At 31.4% G+C, this 25,603-nt stretch overlaps 4 protein-coding genes across 6 annotated transcripts; all 4 read right to left on the reverse strand.

Moving 5' to 3' along the window:
• Positions 1–1,795: 1,795 nt before the first annotated feature.
• On the reverse strand, positions 1,796–4,193 carry LOC128387368 (putative uncharacterized protein DDB_G0282499). Its single transcript, XM_053346561.1, has one exon. It carries the CDS (start codon positions 3,728–3,730, stop codon positions 2,018–2,020), a length of 1,713 nt encoding a protein of 570 aa, XP_053202536.1. The 5' UTR covers positions 3,731–4,193; the 3' UTR covers positions 1,796–2,017.
• Positions 4,194–4,374: 181 nt separating this feature from the next.
• LOC128387375 (glutamate-rich WD repeat-containing protein 1-like) lies at positions 4,375–6,737 on the reverse strand. The gene is given in 4 exon segments (XM_053346572.1): positions 4,375–5,490; positions 5,566–5,646; positions 5,649–5,995; positions 6,196–6,737. Coding segments are annotated over 3 exon segments (1,314 nt in total). The 5' UTR covers positions 5,983–5,995; positions 6,196–6,737; the 3' UTR covers positions 4,375–4,591.
• A 787-nt stretch (positions 6,738–7,524) lies between these two features.
• LOC128387367 (uncharacterized) lies at positions 7,525–12,814 on the reverse strand. 2 transcript variants are annotated; one of them, XM_053346560.1, is made up of 2 exons: positions 8,857–12,814; positions 7,525–8,488 (listed from the first exon to the last, which is right to left on the reverse strand). In XM_053346560.1, exon 1 carries the CDS (start codon positions 12,213–12,215, stop codon positions 10,224–10,226), a length of 1,992 nt encoding a protein of 663 aa, XP_053202535.1. In that variant the 5' UTR covers positions 12,216–12,814; the 3' UTR covers positions 7,525–8,488; positions 8,857–10,223. The 2 variants fall into 2 exon arrangements, with proteins under 2 accessions (XP_053202535.1, XP_053202534.1); XM_053346559.1 differs by having other exon boundaries at positions 7,525–8,708.
• Positions 7,525–24,101, reverse strand: LOC128387371 (uncharacterized). Of its 2 annotated transcripts, XM_053346566.1 has the most exons (5): positions 23,589–24,101; positions 17,307–18,716; positions 16,548–17,213; positions 16,350–16,427; positions 7,525–9,021 (listed from the first exon to the last, which is right to left on the reverse strand). In XM_053346566.1, the coding sequence occupies exons 1-2, from the start codon at positions 23,653–23,655 to the stop codon at positions 17,350–17,352; spliced, it is 1,434 nt and encodes a 477-aa protein (XP_053202541.1). In that variant the 5' UTR covers positions 23,656–24,101; the 3' UTR covers positions 7,525–9,021; positions 16,350–16,427; positions 16,548–17,213; positions 17,307–17,349. The 2 variants fall into 2 exon arrangements, with proteins under 2 accessions (XP_053202541.1, XP_053202540.1); XM_053346565.1 differs by lacking the exon at positions 16,350–16,427.
• Positions 24,102–25,603: the final 1,502 nt, after the last annotated feature.

Consider the following 25,603-nt stretch of genomic DNA (forward strand, 5'->3'; position numbering starts at 1 on the left):
GGTGGTGATGGTAGAGATGATGATGGTTGTTGTTGTGTGAATGTAGAGGAGAAACAAAAAGGAAAAGTGGAAAAAAGAAAGAGAGGGGAGAGATACACCGCAATTTATGATTAACATAGGATAGTGTTTAAGGATATTAACATGATCATCATCATCAGACTGCAAGTGAGAGATAAACTGAGTGAGTGAGAGAGACACTAATTAGTTACCTAGGACATTGATAGTTGACCATCTTAGATGGGAACAAAATATTGGCTATTAAAAACACAGTGAACAAAGTTCAAGTTGAAACTAGATGAACAATAAGTCAAGTAAGAATCAATCAAGTCTCTCAATCTCTCTCTCTCTCTCTCCCTCTACCTCTCTTATTCCCTCTTTCTCTCTCCCTCTCTTTGTCTCTCATTCTCTCTCTCTATCTGTTTATCTCTCTTTCCCTCCCTCCCTCTCTTTCTTTCATTTCTCTTTCTCTCTCTCTCTTATTTTTTTTTCTTTCTTACGTTTTCTCTCTCTCTCTCTCTTGCTCTTCAGTCCATCTGCTCGGTGGTGAGAGAGAGCGAAGAGAGAAAAGAAAGAAAGATGAATATTCGCATCGCTTTCTGTCTGCTGTTCCTTTGCCTTCTCTTCTTTCATTTTCTCTTCCATTTCATCTTCTTCATCACCATCTTTTCCTTGTGTGTGCTCTCTCTCTCTTTCTCTGAATCGCTCCCCTTTCTTCCTTTCTTTGTTCACCTTTGCCTCTCGCAGGCTCATTCTCATCATCATTCTCTTTCTTTCGTTTCTCTCTTTTTCCTGTATTCGGCTGTTCTCTTCCAAGAGCAACATGTTTTTCTTGAGTTTTTCTCGCTCAATGTTGAGACCGGAAAAGGGACGGGCCCAGGACGAACATTTCATTCCTTTATCATCTTGAGTCCTTTTTCTCCTTTGGTCTTTTTGGCTTCTTCGCTCTTTCGCTCTTTCTCTTTCTCTCTCTCTCTCTCTCTTCTCTTATGTTCTTATCTGTCTCTTCTTATCCTGTTTTCTTTTTTTTCTTCCTTCTAACTTTTCACTTCTTCTCTTTCTTTTTTAGGCCTTTCTCTTTCTCTCTCGGTCTCTCGGTCTGTTCATCCATCTTTTAGAGGGATAACAGAAGAAAAATGAATCGCCACCAATTTTAATCGACACCAAAAGAGTAAAAACTTAAAATTCTCTTTCTCTCTCTCTCTCTCTCTCTTAATCTCAATTAGAGATTAAAATCTTATCCATGGGATATTTTGTTCCTTCTTGTTTTATATTTGTTGTTTATCTTTAATTCAGTTGTGTGTTCATCTCAGAGAGAGAGATAAACATTTAAGATTATTTGTCAGAGAAAAACATCAGCATCAATTTTTGGGGAAGAAAAAGAAAAGCTATTGATTTGATTTGTTTTCTTTTCTCATTGTTGTTTAAAATTATCATGAATTCTGAAGCTTTGAAAAGCTTATTAAAAGAGATAAGATTAATTCTCATCTTCCGTGATTGTCCATTCCAATCCTATGGTCAATCATTTAATTTGCTTGATAATTTGTTTCTTTTTTCTTCTTATCTTTTAAATCATTTTGTTGTTTTTTCTTCTTGGATAAGGATCAGTAAATATTGGATTCGAAGTCTGTAAATATATGGAACGATAATTATCACTTTCTTAATGATGACAAGAAAAAAAGAACAAAGAAAACAAAAACGAATAAATTAATCTTAGAATCTGATCATTACTCTTCTTAATCTCTCTTACAAAATCTCAGGGATGATTTACCAAGATTCGGAAAAAAAGAAAATGAAATTTGTTAATTGTTGCAAGTGAAGAATTTGATTATTATTAAAATTTGTTATTTTCTTTTTCGGGTTCTCAATTCTTCAACAATTTCGCTTTAGAATAGATTTTTGCTTCTTTCTTTTTTTTTCTTCGCCTCGATTTTGTTTTCTTTTTTATCACATTTGAAATTGTGTAGCGAAGCTTTTTAAATAATATTAGTCGGGCGATTTTGCTCATCGAAAGCGTCTTTTATGACCTTCGCCGTTTTGATTTGGCTGTTTTGGCTTTAATCGCCAATTTATCCTTCGGTTTTCGGCCTCGTTTCGTTGTTTTGACTTGTGGTTGTTGTTGTTGTTGTTGGACATTTGAACTTCGCTTTGTTATCGATGATGAGGTTGGTGCTAATGTTGAGGTAGACGAAGTTGATGATTGTCGTCTAACTTTTTCAGGCGATGAAATTGATTCAGGTGATTCGGGTTCTTTAAAAATACGTGATCGACGTCGCCGATAATTTGAGATCATTTGATTATCATTAGAATTGGTTAAATTTGTCTCAACTTTAACTCGTCGTAAAAATTTTTCATAAGGTTTACCCATTAAATGATTTACTTTTAAATGTTTGGTCAACATTGATCTCCATAGATCAGTAAAGCCACACAATTTACATTGATAATTAAGTCCTAAGTGATAAGCTTCATAATGTTCAGTTATACCTTGAGCACTTCCACAGGTTTTACCACAGTTCGTACATTGAAATCTATCATTATCTAATCGTCGGTAACAGTCTTTAGTGGCCATTTTAAGTCCACTCTGAATGCCGGGGGAAGGAGGTGACTCGATAGCTCCATCAGCGATCATGTTACCATTATTATTAACCAAGTCTCCGTTGTTGTCATTATTGTTTGAAATGGTTACATCATTGTCAATTGATTGCTCCTCTTTTACACTGTCGGTATTTTCTTGAGCTGATGATGATGTTGCTGTTGCTGTTGATATTGTTGATGTTGTTGTTGTTGTTGTTGTTTGTGCTACTGTTTCTGACAGTGAATTTGCTGTTGATTGTTGTTGTTGTTGCGGTGGTTTTGACGGTGAAGAGTGAAGGTGAGATCTAAAGTCAATGGAGGCTGATTGAATACGTTGAAGTAGGTTGGATGTTTTATCAGAATTTTTTCGGTACAAATGGTCGGTGTAGGGTGGGTGACAATTGTGGGCACTTCGAAGGTGAGATATTGCCAATTGTTGCCATTTATTGGAAAAGGAGCAACTTCTACAGGCCCAAACTAAATCGGAGTGTAAATGTTCATTGTGTTCCTCCAAATCTTGGACCGTTTCAAATGCTGTATCACATAATTTGCATTTAATATTTGTTGAAGTAGGTTGATAAGTCACTAATTCAATTGATTTGGCGGTTGATGTCGATGAGGATTCTGTTAATCCATTATCCATTTTAAAAATATATTGATCAAAGGGAGATTGCAATTTGTGGAAAATTCGTAAATGATTTATCATAATGAGAGGCCATTTGTGGGAAAAGTTACATATTTTACAGGCCCAAGCAGCTTCGTGATTGGGATTAACATTATTAGCTTTGATTACCACAGGTAATGATTTATGAGAAGTGGATGATGTTGTGGATGAAGATGAAGATGAAGCCGATGATGATGAACCTGAAGATGTAGAAGAGGAAGAATTTGATGAAGATGAAGATGATGATCCCAATTCAACACATCTTTCAGTCTGCTGGTTATTATTCACCAATTTACCATCAACTAAATCAACTTCACCATCCTCACCATTTAAGGCACTTCTGTTAACATGGATTAATTTACAATTACTATTATTATTGTTACAATTGTTATTATTATTCTTATTGGTGAAAATCTCCGCCGCCATGCATATACCATGTGACAATAGTTCATCTGTAGACCCAGTTGTGGGTGAGCTCATTATGTTATCACTCATAACTTTACTATTTCTTTCAATTAGCACTTGATCAAACTATCGATCGATACCTTAAAGGTTAATAGTTAATTTTATCAAAGAATATAAATAATAAATTGATTTAAACACAAGTAATTAATCAGTTAATTAACGAACATTATTAATAACAACTTAGGTCACTTAAGCTTTGGTTTCCTCCTTGGAAACATTTACTTGTCTCTCCATTGGTGGCGCTTACATTTGAATACTTTTCCCTCTTAATTAGAATCACAATTAACTAATTATTGTTTTTTTTCTCTTCTCAATTAGTAGTTGATTGGCTTAATTTAGATGATTCGATGATGGACAATATTGAAATTTTCTTTTTGATTGGTAGGATGTTAGGGAAGAAAATTTCAAGTGAAAACTTTTTCTTCATCTCAACAAATCAACTGATCGATTGATTGAAAATTTTGGTCAACAAACAATTAAAGTGTAATTTGATAATCCATTAGGTTTTTTTTTTCGTTCGCTAATCAATTAGATAATTAACTTTGTTATTTTGAATTTTTTTTTGCTTCTCTTTGAGCTGTTAATCATTGAGCGTGGATTTTGTTTTTTTTTTGTTTTTTTTTGTTAAATTAATTTGTTAATTGTTTGTTTTGTTTTTGTTTTGTCTCCCAAACTTTGTGTGTTTAATTGTGGTTGTAATAACCATTTACTTAGGGTTTGTCATTTAATTTGTACAGAGAGCGAGTGAGAAAATAAATTGCCAATCAAAGTTAATCTCAGGGGCAAAAGGCAAATCAGTGTTGATCAAGTTGGGTTAACTTTTCTTGAGTCCAAGTTTAACCGATGAAATTGAATTAAATCTAATTGTTCTTGATGAACAACAATTAGACTTTAAACTGATATTGTTTTAAAAATATCAAATGAATTTGCTGCTGTACTAATCACTAGACCAGGAATTTGAGGATGAAAATGTAATTCTTTAATATCTCGCTGACCTCGGTGAACGAATAACAATTGCGGTGGAGCATTTTTCTCGGCCTTTAAATCATCATTATCTTCCTCATCTTCCTCCTGTTCATCATTATCTTCTTCTTCATCTTCTTCTTCTTTCTTTTCACTTTCTTCACCTTCCATTTGTTCATCGTCATCCTTTTCAACTGCAAGATCCCATAAAGTGATCTGATGATCTTCCCCGGAGGCAGCGAAAACTGTATTATCTGATGGATGCCATTCAACGGAAGTGATCGGCTCAAGATGATACTTAAACATGGCGACTGGTTTGTTAACCTTGGACGAATTAGCAAATTTCCGGAAATCCCAAACTTTGATGGCTCCATCATCGCCTCCGGAGAGTAGGAAGAAAGTATCTAACTTGTTCCAGGATATAACGTTTACATCTGATTCGTGAGCGTCTTCAATTGCGATCATACAGGAAGAAAGGTTTCTCACTCGAGTGTCCCAAATACGGATTGATTTATCAACGGAACACGAAGCAAGTACATTGGGCTCCGTTGGTGACCATTGGATATCTTCAACGGATTTAGTGTGTCCAATTAAAGGGGTTTGGTCAACATGCCAACTACCTTCATCATTGGGAGTCCATAGGTGAATATTTTTGGCACAATCGCCAGTGGCCAGAAAACCTTTAGATACATTTGACCAGTCGATTGCAAAACCTTCAACTTGATGACCACTAAACGTATAAAGAGGAGGTGCAGCTTCACTTTTGTTAAAAAATGAGTTCTTAAGCTCTTGAATTTGTTTATTTAGATTCCATATTCTAACACGACCTGAAAATTAAAAAAATAAATCATTTCAATTAGGTTATTTACTTTTTTTATCGTTCGGTTAACTGATTGTCTCACCTGAATCACACCAAGATGCAGCTAATATATTCGAGGCAACCTGACAATGTCTAATACGATTAATTCCTCCCCACGGGTGGGAATTTCAGCTGATTGAAGTAATGGTGAATCTGAGGAACCACTACCACCACCACCTTCTTCATCTTCATCACTGCTACTTTCAGAATCTTCATCACTTTCCTCTTCTTCGTCTTTCTTATGCTTAAATTTTGTCATTCGACTCAAATGAATAACATGAATCGTATTAAGATGAGCACTTGGTGCTTGAGTTCCAGTTACCAAGAAGGTGGACACATTATTCTGTGATAATCTTTCATCACCCGAACCATCACCATCAGGAATTATATCAAAACTTAAGCAAGGAAATCCAGTTTGAGCGCTATGGTACAAAACGTATGCTGATTTATCAAAATCCATTTGCTATCTTAATCTGGAGAAAGAAAGAAAAAAGAAAACAAAAACAAATCAGCAAACAGATTAAATCAACTTAACCAGAACTAGACATTCATTAAAAAAAACCTTCGATCCTAATCCTTTACACATACATTAAATCAAAAGTCAAGTCTAAATTATTCAAAGTTAAATGTTAGAAACAATTAAGAGTAAATTACAAAAAGTAAATTTTCTTACCTTGAGGAAGAAACAAAAAAACCAAAGTCTTTATCTGAATAGACAACACAGTTCCAAATGTAGAGAAATGCAACACTCGATGTAGAGACAGAGTAATTAAAAAAGAATAAACAAAAATGAATAGAAATTAAACGAAAAATTAATAACAATTAAACGAAAAAACAACAATTAAGTTAATCAAGAGACCAAAATAAAAGCAACATTTTCTCACATGTGTTGATATTATTAAAGAGATTGAAAAAAGCGCCAAATGTGAAATTGAAAAAGATTTTCAATCAATCGCAATTTATTAATTTCCCTTTTCGATTGTTACAATTTAGAATCTGGCTTTCTATCAAAAGATTAACTATCTAATAATTAAATAAACGAATAACCTACTTAGGGTTCTAATAACAGGAGAAAATATGATTTCATTGATATTCTGATAGCGAAACCATAATTGAGATAAATGTTGACAATTAAAGTTAATATAACGATGGATTTAAGTCAATTAACTAATCATCTGGTTAATCATTAATCATTAACGAACAATCGGAAGAGATAAAATTGTTTAATAGTAAACAAATTTAAACGGTTTGCCTTTGATTGGAAAGAGGGAAGAAAATGAAACTTGATTAACCGAGAGGAGAAAAAAAAATTCAATCATCAAAACAATTTAATTTGATTATGCTGATTTGAAGATTATTAATTTGATGATCATTTTGCTAAACTAAACTATTAAAATGTTGTCAATGACAATGCATCATAATGATTGGTTATAAACACTGATAATTGAAACAAAAGACAACGAAATTAAGTCAAGGATGATTAATATTTGATTCTAATTGTTTCGCTCAATTATAATTAACTTGATAATTGTGATTGTTTCAGGTGTGGGAGGGAAGGAGAGAGTAAATTGTTATTAATCTAGATCACGAAATGATGAATATACCTGAGAAATGATGATAAATAACAATTTATCGGTGGAAACAATTTACGGTTAATGTTATGTTATTATTAGCATTATTATCATTATTAGTTGCTATTATTGTTATGACAGGAATTGAGGTAAAGACAATGGAGAGAGAGAGAGAGAGAGAAATGATTTAAATTGTTTGAGAAAAACAAAATCAAGTTAAATTGATGATTGTGATAGTTAAGGGGTTTAGAGATTGTATTAGGTTGGGATGGGTGTTAATTCAAGGGTATGGAAAAGTTGATCATGATTAACACTGTAAAACAATGGGGATGGAAAGTGTTACAATGATATTTAAAATTAAATGGAAAATCATAACAATAATAATAATTACTAATAGTAATTAATGGTAATATTGGTTAACAATAAGAGTGTAGAATTGATAAATTATAATACTATGATTATAATAGTAATATATAATAGTAATAATAATTAATAGTAAAGGTTTGGATGAAAGCCTACAAAAAGAAAACATTAACTAATATAATATTTATAATTGATTGATTGAGATTAATTGGTGAGAGTGATTTTTAAAGTTGATATTCCGGTGGTGATGGTGGTAAGTGATTCTAATCCTTGGTGGATCCATCTCATTGTTTTTTTTCCAATCATTTAGAGTGGTGTGATTGTGATAGGCTTTAATTGTTGATCCATTTCCATTAGTTTCATTGTGATTGTTTTATCGACATCTTTTACAAATTTTTGTTTTGTTTATTGTTTTAATTAACGATAACGGTTATTTGTTATTTCGTTGAACTATGTTGGTTGATTGTTTGATTAGCAGGTTTCATTTTGTTTACTTCTTTAGGGTTTTAAAATCCATGTGAAAGTTTTGTGGTTTTGTTGTTGATTGCACAGTTTACATAATAATTAAATTATATATTGAGATGAATTAGCGGTGTTTGTGATTGTAGTTGATGAAGATGATGAGGTGCTCATGGTGACGATGGAAGTGGTGTAATGATGATAATCAACAGAACCGGGGATATGTTTCAATTATTGTTGTTATTATTGTTGTTGTTGTAATATAATATATTATATTTCATATAACTTTTTTTTCAAATTTCAACGGAAACAGGAATGATAAAGAACCAAAAAGATAAAAGTAGGAGACGGATGTTGAACAGCGATATATATTGAAGATGTATAAGTTTTGTGTGTTGCTTTTTTTGACTTGTTTGTTTTGATTGTTACGGGTTCGGTGAGTGAGTTAGGAGGGTGGTAGATGATGATGATAATGATGACAAAAGACGGAAACGAAGATGGAGAAGGTGGCGAGATGAGACAAGAGAGAGAGAGAGAGTTGGTGTTGAAGATGATGATGGAAAAGTTAAAAGGCTGTTAAAAGGGCAGAAAAAAAGACGATGAAAAATAGTAAGAAGAGGCAGTAAAAGAGAGATGACAATCAGTTAATTGACTCGAAGATGGATGTAAGCCAGAACGAACTAATTCATTTAACTGGAATATTTTTAATTTCTTTAAAAGTGAGCTTTCTTTTTGTTCTTATCCTTCTTCAGCCTTAATAGTTTCTCATAATCACGGATGGACTTTCACTGGACTAATGGGATATTGCAGTAATACCGGATATATATTGTTGGTGGTGTTGTATGGGTTATATGATTATCGAATTTGATTAAAGAGATAATTAAAATGAAGAAATTTTCGATTTTCTCTTTTTTCTCATTTTATTGAGCTTTATCACTCACCTCGAATCTCAAAACACCCTCTCTATCTCATCCATTATTGATCATCATCAATGTAGCAGCTTAGCCAAAGTCCAAGCGGCTTTTAGGCTTGTGAAACAGCCTAAGCGACCACGATTATTGTTTCGTCTTGAATTTCCACAGATATTATTCAACATTTTAGGTTTTCTAGGAGAGGATAATGGAAGCATAACGAATATAAAGAGAAGAGAGAGAGAAAAAGAAGAACAAAGATGAAAATAATACTAAGTTGAAGATGGAAAGAAGAAGAAGAAAGAGAGACAACAAGGTACACGGATAGTAAACAAATCAAGAAATTATCGGAAACAAATCACAAATTGTAAATAGTGAAAAAGGTGAAAACAATCAATTGTCAATTGATTGAAAACGAGAATTGGTAAAAATTGACAGTTTGTTTACAGTTATTAGTATAATATAAACAAGAAACAAATCTATCAAGAGAGACACATAAATCAGGCAACAATGAATGAAATTTTTAACAGTATTTCAATAATAATTTATGGAAACAATTAGAGGAGTTTTATAAGAGCGTTCGGATGTTAAAGTGTTTTGTTTAACAATAACATAGAACAGTTAACTGAACGTTAATTAAATCACTTCTCAATAGTATAACAAGATGAGAAGGAGAGAAGGAGAGAAGGAGAAAGAGAACGATGGAGAGAATACGAGGAAGATAGAGAAAGTGAAGAGTGAGAATGGAACTTTAGAAGTGGGTGAGTATATAAATCGGTGTATGGAGGATGCAGGTTATGAAATGAAGTTGCGACAATTTTTTCACAAGCACCAGAAGAAAAAAAGATAATCAAAGAAAGAAAGAGACAGAGAGATTGATCAAAAAAAGAGGATAATATTACTAGGCAAGAATAAGAGAAAAGAAACTTTGTTTATAAGATGTGATCGAAGAAAAGAGGAAAGAAAAAGTGATGAGTTGATAGAAGATGATGGAGATGTTAAAAGTTGTTGATAAATAACAGAGAGAGAGAGAAAGAGAGAGAGAGAGAAAAGGGAGAGAGAGAGGTAGAAAGGAGAGAGAAAGGAAGAGATGAGGGAGAGAAATGAAATTGATGCAACTACAGTTGGTTCGATGACTTAGCCTGGTGTTGGTGTTGTAATAGTTAAGGTCAAATGGAAGGTTGAAATCGTTTCTATTGGATTTTAATGTATAACGCGCATCACATTATTGACATTATTCGAGGAGAGTTTATTATTATAGCTTTGACAGCCGCCTCGAGGAGGCTCGATGAATTTGTATTCATCGTTTCCGGCATTACAACCGTACAAGGGGAAGGTGATAACAGTGATGGGTGGTTTTTGAGGGGAGGGGGATGGTTTTGGGTGATGTGGGTAAATTAAATGAAAAGTAAACATGAGTTTCTTAGCTCCTCCGAGGTTGCTGAGATGTATTCTAAGATTTTCTGGTAGGCTTTGATGTTGTTGTTATTCAGTTTAAAATTTTGAGGAAATGATTCCGTTATATCAAGATCTCTTGCTGCTGCTTCCAGAACTTCTCGGCAGGTGAAGGGATGGTGATCCTTGTCCTCACAGCATTTGAATTTATTCATCCTTAGATTAACTTCCGATAAAAATTTGGTAATTTTTCTGTATGAAAAGTTGCCAATAAATCCAAACGAATCTATTATACATTCATGATTTGGAAATATTTTTGATATGACATCATTTTCTTCCGCCAACCATTTCACTAATGTGTTTCTAATATTGATCTTATTTTCAGTTATCCAGTTTTTTGTCGTAGTCCAATCCTTCTCAATTTGGGTAATCCTTATTGGTGTAAATGTGTATTTGATGTAGTCACCATAGGTCCAAGTCCATTTAATATCCTTGAATTGATGCATAATCGAGAAAGCGTCTTTTTTATAGTCCGATTTGCTGTCTATGGTTAATTCCATGGATCGAGGTACGATAACCACCATTTCAATATTTTCCTGTTGCACGAATTTCAGTTGAGAGTATATCATTGTGATGTAGTTATCCCATTTTCCCATTCTCTGTGATTTGTAAGCGTTAACGTTGAAAGGTCCGACACCTATGTAAATATCTTCTTCCTTGTAAAAATATTCCAGCGACATCGGGGTAGTAACTTCTACGAATCTTGCCAACAATTTCTTTTTTTCTTTTCTGGTAACTGTTTTAAGTTTTCTCGTCTGATTAAGAATGTAAATTGGGTTGATATTACCACCGAAGTCGTTCCAATACATCCATGATTCCATCCAAAGTATTTCTAGGATGTGGCTGATTCCATACCAGCACCAGGATATTGAGCCTGCTGATGGTTGTAGTTCATTTAAAGAAATTGTTGAATTTAAAATCCTAAAAGTATCCATGAAATGTTTTTTCTCATTCAGGAAAACCGTGTATCCAATCGACCTCAGTTTAGGGTATATAATATTGCTCAAGATGAGTTTCTTTATCTTGACTGGAAGAAGCGCTAATGTAAGTTGAGGGCACCTGAAAGATGAAGATAATTTAGATTTGATCTCTCTTGTTACATTTTGTATGTGAGTTTTTCTGAAGGGTATGAAAAAATGGTATCCAATGAAATGTAACTTGTTAAACTTTCCCTTGTAGATTTCGGATTTTTCACGATTTAGTTCAAGAGAAACTGAGGTTAGATGTTGGTTGATGTCCTGGATGATCGCTTCAGCGTCATCTTTTAACTCTGTTATGACCACCAGATCATCTGCATAAGCTGATATTTGAATACCTCTTTTTCTCAGTTTTCTAATTTGTTCGTCCATCGCCAAGATGTATAATAGTGGACCCGATGATGAGCCTTGAGGTGTACCAGAATTTTCTTTAAAGTAGTGGTTACTTTTCTCGAAGTACGTTTTTATCCAACGGTTTCCACAGAACGATGATAGTAACCTGCCCAGAGGTAAGTCTTTTTGAGATATTTTCTCTAGCAGATTTTCGAGAGAAATTTTGTCAAAAGCTGAGGATACATCAAGGAGTAGTAATTGTGTCGTATTCCAATCGATCGAGAAAGTCATTTTCATCACCAGGTCTTCTCTGTTACCGCTTTTAATGAAGGCAAATTGTGAATCTTCCAGAATAAAATCGTCGCATAGATCCATTAGTCTGTAACTGATGATTTTATCTACTACTTTAAAGAGATAATTTGGAGATTTTACCATTCTCACTTTATTGGAATCTTTCTTTGGCACGAAACCACCTCCAAGTATTCTCATACACTCAGGTAGGTATGATATTTTAAATATCGATTCGACTATGTTTCTTAAGATTGTTTCGTATTTGTTAACGAATTTGAGCCAATTTTTCTTTCTGAAACCATCTGAGTTCAATGAGGATTTTAATTTGCTCATTTCTTTTCATGATTCTCATCCATTCGTTTTCCGTCATAAAGCCTTAATTGAGCTTGTTCGTCATTGAAAATCGGCTTCCTGGTTGAAAATTGTTGGATAAAATTTATGATTGATTGCTCGTAATTCCCTTTATACTCTGGTTCATTTAGTATATATGGTGTTTCGTCAACTCTGATGGTACCAATCAAGTTCCAAAAGCTTTTCTGTTTAAGTCCTTCGATACCCACTTTATCAAATTTTGATCTGATTTCTTTTCTTTCTTCCTTATCATGCTTTTTACTGATTTTTCTCCGATAACTTTTCGATGTGAATTTCTCGGTTTTATTGATCCATTTACCATTTCTCACTGGAAAATGAATAACTGCTTCTATTGCTTTAACCAATGGAGATGATTTGTTGATCTCGCTGTCTATTTTTATCGGTATTTTTATGTCGAGATTAGCCCTTTTATTTATCTGAAGATACCAGAAGCTTCTTGGAACTTCTCCATGCATGAGCAGAAACGTCGACTTCAGTATTTTATGGTCACTTCCCGTATTTACCATATTCGATGTGATGATTGTTATCTCTCGTGTTACCAGTTGACAATCGATATATGTTTGTACTCCGTTGATTGAAAGTGAAATTGTCTCGAGTTGAGTGGGCTGATTTGAATTTGTTTTAAATACTTTCTCACAATGATTGTTTAATTTGTCGATTCTCGGTGACCATAAAGAGCATTCAGCATTTAAATCGCCATTTATTATTATGGGCCACGAATGGAGGAAATAATCTCTTGAATTTCTTCGAAGAAGCTTATGTTAACACTGGAATGTCTATACGCTGATATAATGTAGTAGTGACGATGGTTCATGATCACCTTGATGCCTGTAACATTTTTCATTCTTATATTCATATTTGAGAAGAAGTATTTATCTGGAATCATCAGACAAGTTTGTCCGTTGATGATGATTTTTCTTTCTTTCACTTGTAGAAATTTATTTCTCACATGATCATTTCGCTCAAGATTATCTGTGACTATCGCGATTTGCTCTGCTAACCAAGTTGGTGATGTTTCATTTATCGATAATACATAATCACTATAATCACTGTCATTAAGAATATTGTCGATTTTTTGATAACTTTTACATGTGTTCCAATGAGCTACTTTTAACATGTTTGAAAAGATTTGAAAGTGATCTTTTTGTTTTCTTATTTTCTTTTTTGAGATGTTCTTTTCTCTTTCTTTCTTCTTCTATTTGATTTTTTTTTTTTGTGGGAGATTCAAAATTTATTTTATTCGAATTTTCGTTACAGGTAATAAAAGTTTATCTATTGTTTTTTTTTTTTTTTTATAAATGGTTTCATTTTTAGTGGAAAGAAAAAATTTAAGGGAATATTCATTCGATAAAAAGAAAAAGGTTAAAAAGAAAGAAATTATTGTATTAAAAAATTCAAAGGTTAAGTTTCTATTCTCTCATTATCCATTGATATTCATAGTTAACGAGCTGAATTGCATTTCGAAGTCGACGCTGGTATTCAGGACATTCCCAGTCGAATGGAGTGTGATTGATGTCAGAGCTTTTCTTGAGACAATTGTCGCATCTGTATGCGCTCGGGTTGAGCCTACTGCCGCAGGTTCTGCCATCATGCGATCCCGCACAGTATTTGCATCTCAATTGACTCTTACACACTTTAGCTGAGTGTTCATATGAGAAGCAACGGAAGCACATTCTGACATGAAAAGAGTCGGTTATGATTATCTCTTTAAAATTGTAAAAGAATTTTCCTCTCCGCTCTTGAATAAAGTCTCTGATTCTCGGTGTTACGTTAACGATTATATCTGTTTTCTTTGTCGTATTATTTACCATTCTATGCACAAAGGACCAATTTCCTTTACCACCAGCACCATTTTGGATCATAATTTCGTCGACCGTTGTAATGGCTTCTTCATCTGAATCGATTATCTTTGGAATCTTTGTTAACTTAATTTTTGGATCGAAGGTATTTGGTTTTTTTATTTCCAAATTCGAGTTCCAAGCCTTGAGGGAATTTCTGGCCAGTTGAATATCTTGAATGTCAGAACAAATGATTCTGATCGCTTCCTTTCCTTTAATTATCCTGGCCGGAAGGCTTCAAGGCTTTTGAGCGAAGAGCTTGTGACATTTCGCTTAGTAGCTTAGCTGGAGGAATCGACGGGTGTGTAACCAAAATAAGAGGCTCCATGAGAGCTGATGACCAAGGTTTCCAAGTGTCTGGAATTGGTTTATCCTCGACTCTGTGGAACACCTTTTTAACTTTTCTTATATTGTCGATTTTTACTTTCACATTTTCACGATGTAAATCGACCGAGCCAATTTTTCTTTTTAAATGCCTTATCGGTAGATTCATTAGATCATCTTCTATGTTCGGGTAATCATCGATTTCACTATCATCTTCTTCATTTGTTTTTTCAATGACGGTCGTAATCGGGTTGAGGCCGGAGATCGATGGAATTTCTATCGCAAGTGCTGAATTTTCGTTGGAGGTCGGAATTAGTTCTTTTTGAGCTACCTCATCTTCTTTTGGAGCTGATGATATTATCTGTTCTTCAGCTCGGGTTACATCTTTTTCTTTAATTTGTTTATCTTTTAATGAGATGATATCAGATTCGCCTGCTACTGATGATCCAGAGGTTGAGGGGGCATTTTTTGTATATGATTTGATTGAGCGACCTTCGCTTATTGAAATTGGAGGAATAATTTTATCAGCAGAAATCTGGTCAATCAGTCTTTCTCTTCATCATTTAGATTCAGCTGCTCACGTTGATCTTTAGCAAAGGTTATGATGTGTTTCATTTTGTCAAGTACTGTAGCTTTGACTGTAATCAAGCCTTTTTCCATTTCCGACATAATCAACACGATGTTTTTAACGATGGTGATGAGTTCTTTTGTTGGTATTTTGGCGATTTCCGAGTTCCAATCTTTACGAGTTGGTACTCTTTGGTTTATTTTACGAATAAACTTGTCTATCTCAATATCCGACATCTTTGAGAACTGGAAATGTTGATAGAAAAAAAAAATTAATTAAATTTTCTTTGTTAATGAAACATAAACGTTTCTTTTATCCACAGTGAAAAATAAATTTCTTTAATCATCAGTGAAACTTGAGTTTCTTTGTTCTATATTCAGCTTATAGGCTCTTGTTGTTTGGACCGCACCCAAAGGGTTAAGTCTTTCTGTTAATATATTCAATTAAATAAAGATAGTTTGATTACTTACTTTATATTGAAAGATACCCCTGGTCTTAATGAACAGTTTGATGTATAAATTGTATTTTAATAATAATTTTTAATCACCTTAAAATGAATTTTTTTTAAATGCTGAAAAAGGCAACACACAACACAGAGAGAAAAGGAGTCCAAACAGAGAAATAAAAGCTCCATCTATAGTTACATAATGTTAGTAAATTAATGGAACAAATTTTTTTTTCACCAAAATTAAACGAACCTAATTTTTCCTCTCTTTCTCTCTCTCTTCTGGTTTTGTCCTGAAGACTTTTCTTCGCATGATCTAAATAGGCTAAACGATTATGATCTATTATGTCAATTATTATATTCCATTGTTCTAATGGGAAGGTAAAAAGAGGAAGTAACTAAGGCACAATCAGTGAAGTAAAAGGTTTGCTATCTCTTTCAACACGCAAAGAAATGTTTTAGAAGCCACAGGAACCAAAAGGAAAAGAGAAATTGATAAAAATGCTATTTCTCAATTTATCCATATGAAATATATTTAGTTGGAATAAATAAGTAATAATATATAAAAATAAAACAAGAATAGAGAATAAATAGAATAGAATGAAATAAAAACAAGTCCTAAGGTATTTAGAGTGAAAGGTGAATGAGATTATCTGCTAAATGAAGACGGAAAAGAGGGATAAATGCAGAGAGAGAGAGAGAGAGAGAGAGAGAGAGAGAGAGAGAGAGAGAGGAAATGTCATATGAAGTAAATGATTTTTGTTTGGCTTCATTCGATCAATAAAAACATGGCTAACACATTAGAGAAAAAAAAAGAATTTAGTGAGAAAGAGAATCTCTATTGATAATAGAATTTAAAGAGAGGGAAAAATAAAGAAAGAGAAAAAGAAAGAGACATGAAGAGAACATAGAAAATGTACCTTTACATTATCATGGAAAATATCTTTGAATTTTATGCATGGCTATTAGAATTTTTTTTTCTCTTCTCATCATATTGGCTATAATATCATTAATAAAACAGATTAGGGAGAAGGAGCGAAAAAGAAAGAGAATATAAAAAAAGGGAAGAAAGAGAAGAGAAAATGAAAAGGAAATTACCAAAATGAAGTAAAACTTACCTGTCATATACCACAGAGAGAAAATGATAATTAATTGGATTACAATTTGATCCACGGATTAATCGAAAACACGATATTTAATTAATTGATATGTTTACGGTACAAGTGAATTGTTAAAAATTATTATTTAATAAGGTTGATTAATCGTAGGAAAGTTAAATTAAATCACAATTAGATTCGTAGGTTGTTGACTCACTTGTCATGGAATAGAAAATGATTTTAGTAACTTGATACGTTCTAAGAGGGCGTTACGGTTATGCAATCAGCTGAAAGAAAAGAGAAAATTTTTAATTGTTTTCTTTTCATCTTCGCAATTAATCAAATTGTATTTAATTAATGAAAACTCTTTTATAACAACAATGTATACAATTAATTAGTGAGGATGTGACATCAAAAAAAAAGGAAACTTGGTGATCCATTGAAAGGTGAGAATGGATTTGATTGATATTTAGAATTTGAAGAAAAAAATTCTAATGTTGATTTTTTTTCGTTTGTTTTGTTTTTTGCAACAGGAATCAAAAAATTGGTGGTGATGATTATGATTATGATTTAGTTGTTTTCTCGATGATTATGATGATGATGGCCATGATTATGATGAAGGTGGTAGTGACTTGGACAGATATGTTTATATATATATAAGTGATTATGTAGTTGATTATATGGATGCTGAAATTGGAATTGAAAAAGAAAATTAATTTTTCTTTTTGGTTAATTATTTGGTTGACTTTTTTTCGTGCTTTATGGATTCTGTTTACTTACATTGGTGAAAATTGGCTTTTTGTTGATTTGATGTGACGTTGATTTACACAATGGAAAAAAATGGAACACTAATATTTTTAAGCATTTCGTTGATTGTTACGATTGCTTCACTTTCTAATCGCCTAAGGGTTGGATCAAGTTGCTCTTGATTTGAATTTAGTGCTCGGGTAAGTAACATGGAAACTGCTTGTGTTAAATTACCCAAACCTTTTAAAATTACTCTAATTCTACCCAATCTCCATATTCTAACTCGATCAACCCTTTGTTGTACCTCTTCTTCAGAATCATCGTCCGGAGTTGTTTGGGTGAATTGAACTTGTGCTTTGGTTCCCTGAAGATTGGCCTCAAGTTCACCATCGAACAATAAATTCCAATCAAATATGGCTCGATATTTATATTTTACTCGAAGATCATTGAAACCAACTGTAAGCCCTAATGAAATGGACTCATTGGTACAATAAACCCAAGCTGATTTTTTCCTTTGCAAAGAATAGGCTCTGGAAGCGCCTCCTTTATAAAGGAAAAGTTTTAAATTGTACTCTGGTAGTTCAACGGTTGCATTGGGTAATCCAATGGGTTCCATGGCACGAACAATTCGAGATGCAAATCGAAATAAACTGTCCACATATTCATCAAGCTCATCACCAGGTTCACAAGGTACTTGACGTTTGCCCCGACTTAAACTACCATCCGACAATAAAGGAGGAGCATCTTTCCAATGAGCGGCAATTCTTAACATTTCACTAATTGTCGTTGGTTCTTCATTAATATACTGTGAGAGTAATAAATTTAACCGATCATCAACCTCACTTTGAACTTTATTTGATAACATTGAGGTGATGGTTTCAATGGTATGTGAATAGGTGATCAGATCAGTTCCAATATAATCCGATGAACTTGTAAACTCTTTGGTAACATTATCAAAATAACTTTTAACCGATATACGACCAACCGTTAACTCATCGGAAGTTAAATTAAATTTAAGAACACGGGAAAACCATGTTGTATACCAGTGGTTAAGTTTAAGGTGAAGTTTACCTTGATCATCAACTAAATTATCACCACGACGATGTTTAATACTGTAATCACCGGTTACCGATAACAATGGAACGGAAAATAGGACTGAAAGCTCCTTAGTGGCCTCGTTAAATGCTGTATCTTTCATAGAGAGTCTCGAAAGGCCATGAACTTTAACATTGTGAAGAGAGGAGTTAAGGTAACCCTTGTGATCGTCAAAGACAAACCATAAAGACGAAAGGTCCATCGGGTCCGAAGGAGGTAAATCGCCTTTACCTGTTTTCAATAGTTTACCGGGTGAACCGATTCGATCCTTTAAATGATACCTTAATTGTGACCATTCACCATCACTTTTCACATGGAAGTTTCTTTTTAAATTGACATTATTTGGACCTGAAATTTAGGAGAAAGATAATCAATTAAAATGGACAATTTACTAATTAACAGGATCATCGAGATCGTTAAACGATCAAAAGTAACGATAATTTAATCTTGTGTTACTTTTTTTGATTGTTTTGCTTAACAGAAAAACAATCAAATTGTTGTCAAAATCATTGTCTCTAATTGTTATCATCATATATTTCATCATAATGATTAACCTCCATCATCATTATCATAAAGGATTACAATTAGTCAATTGTTTTTTTTAACAATTAGTTTACCAAAAATTGTTTCTTATTGTAAATTGTTAATCTGTAAATATCATCACATCTGTAAAGCTATTAAGAAATAGACACAATCAATTAATTACTAAATTAACAGTTCAATGAACGGTTAATTAATAGTAGTAACTAATTTAGCTCACCATCAACAGTTAACTGTGATTATGGTAATTTAACAATTTAACAATAGCTGTTAAATTATCAGAATTGAAGTTTTTGTTATATTTTTATAAGTTCAACAGTTAATTGTTGATTTAATTGCTCCCTTAAATTACAAGATTGAGCAGTGATTTAATCAATAAGTTTTATCAACAATTCAACTGGACAATTTATTGTTTAATTTAGTTAACAAAAAAAAATCATCAATTAATTGTTACTTAATTATCATGAATCCAAATTGTTTGATAACTAAAAATATAAATTTTAATTGTTTACAATGTGAAAGTAATTTAAAACTAACGGTCAGTTGATCAGTTGGTTAATTGTGATTGATCATTTCATTTGATTGAGATGATAATTTTCAACAATCAATTAATTTGATGAAAAACAAATCATTTTCACTTGACTTGATTTTCAATTGACGTTAATTGTAATCAAAAATTGAACTGAATAGACAATCAATGAGATAACATCATTAGTTAAATACGATGTTAATTGTTATCAGTTAAATAATTTGATAACAATTAGTAAATTTGATTATAATCTCAATTGTCCAATTAAAGATTAACTTGCAAAAAAAATGTAATTAACTAAATTAAAACTTGAAATTGAATTTCCTTGTTAATCATTTCATTTAATCACAATAATTAAGAAACTCGTTTCAATTGATTAAGTTGGTCAATATTTAAGTAAGTGACCAATCAAATTTATTAATCACAATCAAGTAATTAAACAAAAACAAAACAAATAATGACAAATCTTCCGGTTGTGTTAATATAAATGCAACCTGATTAGACAAGAACAACAATTTAACTCAATCAATTAGTTAATCCCCGGAATTGATTAAGATGAAATATTGTTAATGATCATGATAATCAACTGATGATGATCAAGTTAATCAGCTGATAGCACTTCCGATTAACAGTTGACCCTGTTTTTCATGAGCATCTTCATAATCATCATCGTAATTAAATTGAACGATTACAATTTAAATAGCCTAAGGGTAGTAATTTAATGTTAATCAAGTGATGGTAATGATGATTAAGATATGAAATGAAGGACGAAAGATTGAAAAATTCACTTTCACTAATCACTAACAATCAACCTACAAAACTAAATCACAATCACAATTTAAATCAAATCAAAATGTTGAAAGTTGAAAAATTTTATAACCAAAATTAAATCTTTCCGGTTGAACCTCAACAATTAAGATGAAAGTAAATGAGTACTAAATCAGTTATGATGATGATCATCAACAAATTAACACGCAAATGAATTTAAAACCAAATTAATTAATTGTTTACGGTCTAATCTACAATTTTTACACTTTTCGACAATAATTGCTGGTAATCATTTCTTAATTGTAATCAGTTGTTTCACTGAATATAAATATAACTTTAATAATAATCATCAACACTGATTATGTTTCTTGATTAATCATAACTATTATCGGCTGAATATAAACAACAATCAACAATCAACAAGCAACAATCAAATTGTATTACAGTTAATGAAAACTTCCTTAATAATATTCAAACTGTTATTAATCATTGATTGTTAATTTACTTCCGATAAATCATCATACTGATTAACATGATGAACCAAAATTCCGGTTATCAGGTAAATTGTAACTTCCGTTTAATCATAAACATCATTGTCATAAATAAACCAACAATCAGTTGATTATCAACAACTAATAACAAACCATATACAATAGATTATCTTGATTAACTTTAATTGGTGAATTTAGTGGTCAATCATAATCGTTAATCACCAATCATCAGTATTGATGATTAAAAATAGATTCACTTTGATTTTTTGTTGAACCATCAAAGCAAATTGATCATTTTCATGGTTTGATTGTTTCATGATGATTAACCAATTGGTCAGTAAATTTAAATTCTTGAGTGCTAATCATTTATGATTAGTTAAATGTGATCAGAATCTATTTTGTTCATCTTGATCTTATTCAATGAACTTTAATCAAAAATCAAATTGACATCCCAACTAATCATCATCTTGATTGTTGTATTATTTTAAAACATTAACAACAATAGTGTCACGGTAACAACAATTTAATTTTGTCTGAGCGATGATTAAGTCTAATTGTGGCTTGTGGTCATCACCTGGTCAAGTTAATTGTTACAATCAAAACCATTTTGATAGGTAACCCAAACTTTAAATTGTAACAATCATCATCATCGTAATTATATCGTGATTAAGTTTCAAATGATAATCATTAATGATTGTCTATCACTTCTAGACAATCAGTTAATTGTTGAGATATTCAAATCAGTTAAATGGTTATCATTTAAAGTGAAAGTGTGAAATAATTAATTCAAATTGTAGTGATTGTGGTCAAGTTAATTAAATAGCGAATCTAATAATCAGTAATATAAATTTAGAGTTTCAACAATTTGTAAATCACAATTAAGAAAAAGTTTTTTTTTTATAAAACGATGATTATACTGATTATTAATCTGTTTCAATTGATGATTACTAAATTAAATTGTCTAAATATCATGAAAATTAATATCATCATGAATTAGGGTTAAACTACAATGGATTAAATTGTTTAAACAATCAGTTAATTGTAGGGAACATTATTAAATTGATCTACAGGCCATATCATTGATTTCTGTTGATTCCTAATGATAACTTTTTGATTGTCATGATTAACGATTAATTTCAAGCTTGAATTAATCCCTTAACCCTTAAAATTAAATCAAATGAATCAAAATCCATCTTTACAATTAAATTTAATTCAGTAACTCTTTAACTCATTGTTGATAAAATGTATTTTCGGTGATCAATACAAATGAATACAACTATTAATTTAATTGTTGTACGATTACAATTGATTTAACAACAAGATTTGAACAAAAAAGTTACAATGAAATGGTTGAAAAAAGTACACTAAACCATCAGATTATTAATTAATTGTTACAAGATACAAACAACAATCAAACAACTTACGTAGCAATTTATTAATAAATGACAATTAAATTGAATCAGATTTATGGACGTAAGTTAATCATACTGATTTAATGGGAAAAGACATTGAATTAGGAAGATAATAAAAAAGTTAATCATTATAAACATAATGATGATATAAATGTAAACAATTAAGGGAAATTGATCATAATTAATACTAATTGCGATATTAATAAGATTAATAATTGAATTGAATCACCAAGGAACGAGATGAAATTGTAAACAGTTACAATGACAAGAGAAAAGAGAAAACAAATTGATTGAATATTTAATTGTAATTAACGAAAGGGGGGTTAATTGTTACTATTTGATACACACCCTAAAAAATGGAAGCGTGTCCATCAATGATGATCAATGAAGAGAAACGAAAATCGTCTTTCTTTTTCTCTTTCTTTTTCATCATTTTCGTCTTCCTGACAAACTATTGTTACCAATAAGCATCAACATCATGTCAACATTTTTCATGTCAAGAGTTGGTTCATTTTTAGCCTCAACAGCATTTTAACAATTAACAGTTATAACGGTGAAAAAATCAACATCATCACAATAACAATCAAATTGTCACCAAATTGAGTAAAAACAAGTAAGTAACCGTAAAGTAAATTGTTTACAATTAAGAAGCAAATACTTAATGTAATAATAAGAAACTTGTTGATAGACTAAGATTCAGATGAAAAGGATTAAATCAATTTGGATGTTGATCATCTTCTCAATTTCTAAAGGTTAATTGTTTACAATCAAACGTAATCAAATGAGAGACTTTTTTTCCTGCTCAATCCATCTAATTTAATTAAACAATTTAATGATGAGAATGACATTGACAATGGACATTATATTAATAGTAACGACTTTTAAATTGAACTTTTCTTTGATTGTGAACAATTAATAAATCAACATTGTAATTGCTATTATACAAAATATACCAACTGTAATCGGATTAACTGTGATTAGGTAATATGTTCAGTGACAATTAGATGAAATTAATGAATAATAGATGATTAAATTGATGACCATTGAATAGTGATTAAGGTTTGATTGACGATTCTGTTGGTTACAATTAGTAAATTGTTTTTCTTTAGTGTTATAATTTGGTTGATGTTTTGTTTTAACAATTTAAAGGGATAAAGATTAACAATCTGTCATTCAATGGATTAAAAGTATATTTTTATATTATTATTGGATTAAATGAGCAATAAATCAATTGATTTAAATCAATTGTCTACTTGACCGAGTTTATTGATTACCATCACAATCAATTTCCTTTTTTTAACCAACCAAAACCAACGGTAAACGGTAACAGTATTTGATTGTTGTTTCAATTCATTTATCAGATCAATCATCTGTTAAATCATACTTAAATCTATTAATGATTAGTGATGATGATGATGAAGAGATAATCAGTTTATAACAATTAGTAGAAAGTGATTAAGAAAATGATTGATTAACTTACTCTCTTGATAAGTTACATAGAAGACGAAAGCAAGTGAACAAAGTATTGAAAGGAAACGATTAAACATATTGATTGTTGTAGATTTAAGTAATCACAATTTAAATATAAACGAATAAGATGATTGTAGAATATAAAATTAGAATTTAGGAAAAGTAATTAAACTGATTTAGTTAAATAGGAAAATGTCACCAAATAAGATATTAGAACATGTGAACAATTGGAAAACCAGAGATGAAGAAAACTGTTGAAATCAATTGTTTCTCTTTGATTGTCAACACAAACACACAATTAATTTAGTCCAAAAGGATAATCGAGATAAATTGTCATCATTGTTTTCACATAATTAGAGACACTCACTGTCCAGTTAAGTTGTTGTTCTATGTATTGGTCAACAAATGGAAGAGAAAAAAAAGTTCGAAAACTCGAAATTTGTTCGTCTCTTGGTCAATGTTTTCCTTTCTACTGTTCGATCATTTCTCTTGTCAACAGTTTTTCTTATTCTCAATATCAACAATTCCATTTTTACTCTCACTCATTTTCTCTCTTCTCTTTCTTTTTCTCCTTATCTTCTCTTTCTATTCACCCTCAACTCTTCATCTTCATCATCATCAACAACAGGTAAGAATTGAAGCTTGAATTGAAAAAAAAACTCGTTCTCTAAATAGTGACAACCCTCAATACGAAAATCATACTTTCTCCTTTTAGTTATTTACCTCATAATCTTCATCTTCATCTTCATCATCATCATCTTCCATTTTTCTCTTTCTAATTCACTTTCTATTTTACTTTCTCTCTCTCCCTCCTCATCCTCATCTTCCTCCTCCTAATGTTTATCTTTCACCACCCTCACTTAATCACCGACGATGACGAAACACCAAATTGTCACCAACATTTGTTTACAATCATTTGTAACCATTTAAATAGTAGACTAATCAACTTACCGATAATCAAAGTGCTTATTAATTGTACTTGATTCTGGTTTAGATTGTTGCTTAATTACATTCATTTTTCCAATCGGAAATAATCAACAATCAAATTTACCTTTAAGGTTATTATGTTTTTCTCAATTCAAATGGATTAGGTTTGGATTAATCTAATCCGTTGATTAAACTTAATTTTCATTCAACAATCAACATTTTTTTTCTCAACTCTCTCTCTAATTGTCAACAATTTAGTCACAAAAATTTTCATCAAATTGCTTGAATCAAAAATAGTGTCTAAACATTGAGACATTTAATTGCTTCCATTGTGTATAAATACTTAATTATTGACCATCAGTTGTAATTGTCAACAATTTAAATTGTCGCCACATTTAATTAATCTAAATATTTTTAGATAATTGGATAACAATTATATTAGTAATGGTCATCGACTGGACATGAAAAGTTATTTACAACAACTAAATGATGAATCAAATCACCTACAAGTTAATTGTCCAGTTAATCTGAATACAATTAATATCAACAATTAAGATCCTAAGCCTAAAGTTTTTTTCATTAATCATATTGACTTTTTTTCATCTCACTCTTTAAGTTCAATGATTAATTGTGATTCTGTTTTTTTTATAAATTGTTTCACTCACAATTAACAATTGATTTTAATCATTAAATTTGACATCCAAATCTATGAAATGTTAATTGTCGTTGTACAAATGAAACAATTAAAACAAATTATTTGAACTTTTCTTCCTCTTCCATCCAAGTGTAACTATTGATTAACGATGATATTTGTTTATTGTAATCAACCAATTAACTTAATTAACGGACAATCATAACATTTAAATCAATGATTATGATGTGATGATTGTCTAATACATTGTAACAATTAACTAAATCATAATATAATGAGAGGAGAGCAAAAAAATCAGCTAGACTTAATTGAGATCAACCAAGTAGCCTCTTAACAGTAATTGAGTTTTTCTCAACAATTAAATTAGTTAATCAATGAATTAGAAGACCTTTCAACTCGTTATGCCTTAACTAATTTGAATAAGATTGTAACAATTTATCATATTG

Source organism: Panonychus citri, unplaced genomic scaffold, assembly GCF_014898815.1.
Source record: "Panonychus citri isolate SS breed McGregor unplaced genomic scaffold, ASM1489881v1 Contig00083, whole genome shotgun sequence".
Classification (NCBI taxonomy): Eukaryota; Metazoa; Arthropoda; class Arachnida; order Trombidiformes; family Tetranychidae; genus Panonychus; species Panonychus citri.

Excerpts from the sequence above, each read along its gene's own strand:
- LOC128387368 (XM_053346561.1), bottom strand. The coding sequence starts at position 3,730 with ATGAGTGATAACATAATGAGCTCACCCACAACTGGGTCTACAGATGAA.
- LOC128387367 (XM_053346560.1), bottom strand. The coding sequence starts at position 12,215 with ATGAGCAAATTAAAATCCTCATTGAACTCAGATGGTTTCAGAAAGAAA.
- LOC128387371 (XM_053346565.1), bottom strand. The coding sequence starts at position 23,655 with ATGTTTAATCGTTTCCTTTCAATACTTTGTTCACTTGCTTTCGTCTTC. Across the intron at positions 18,717-23,588 it reads CTATGTAACTTATCAAGAGA|GTCCAAATAATGTCAATTTA; the intron begins GTAAGTTAATCA and ends CCTAAATTTCAG.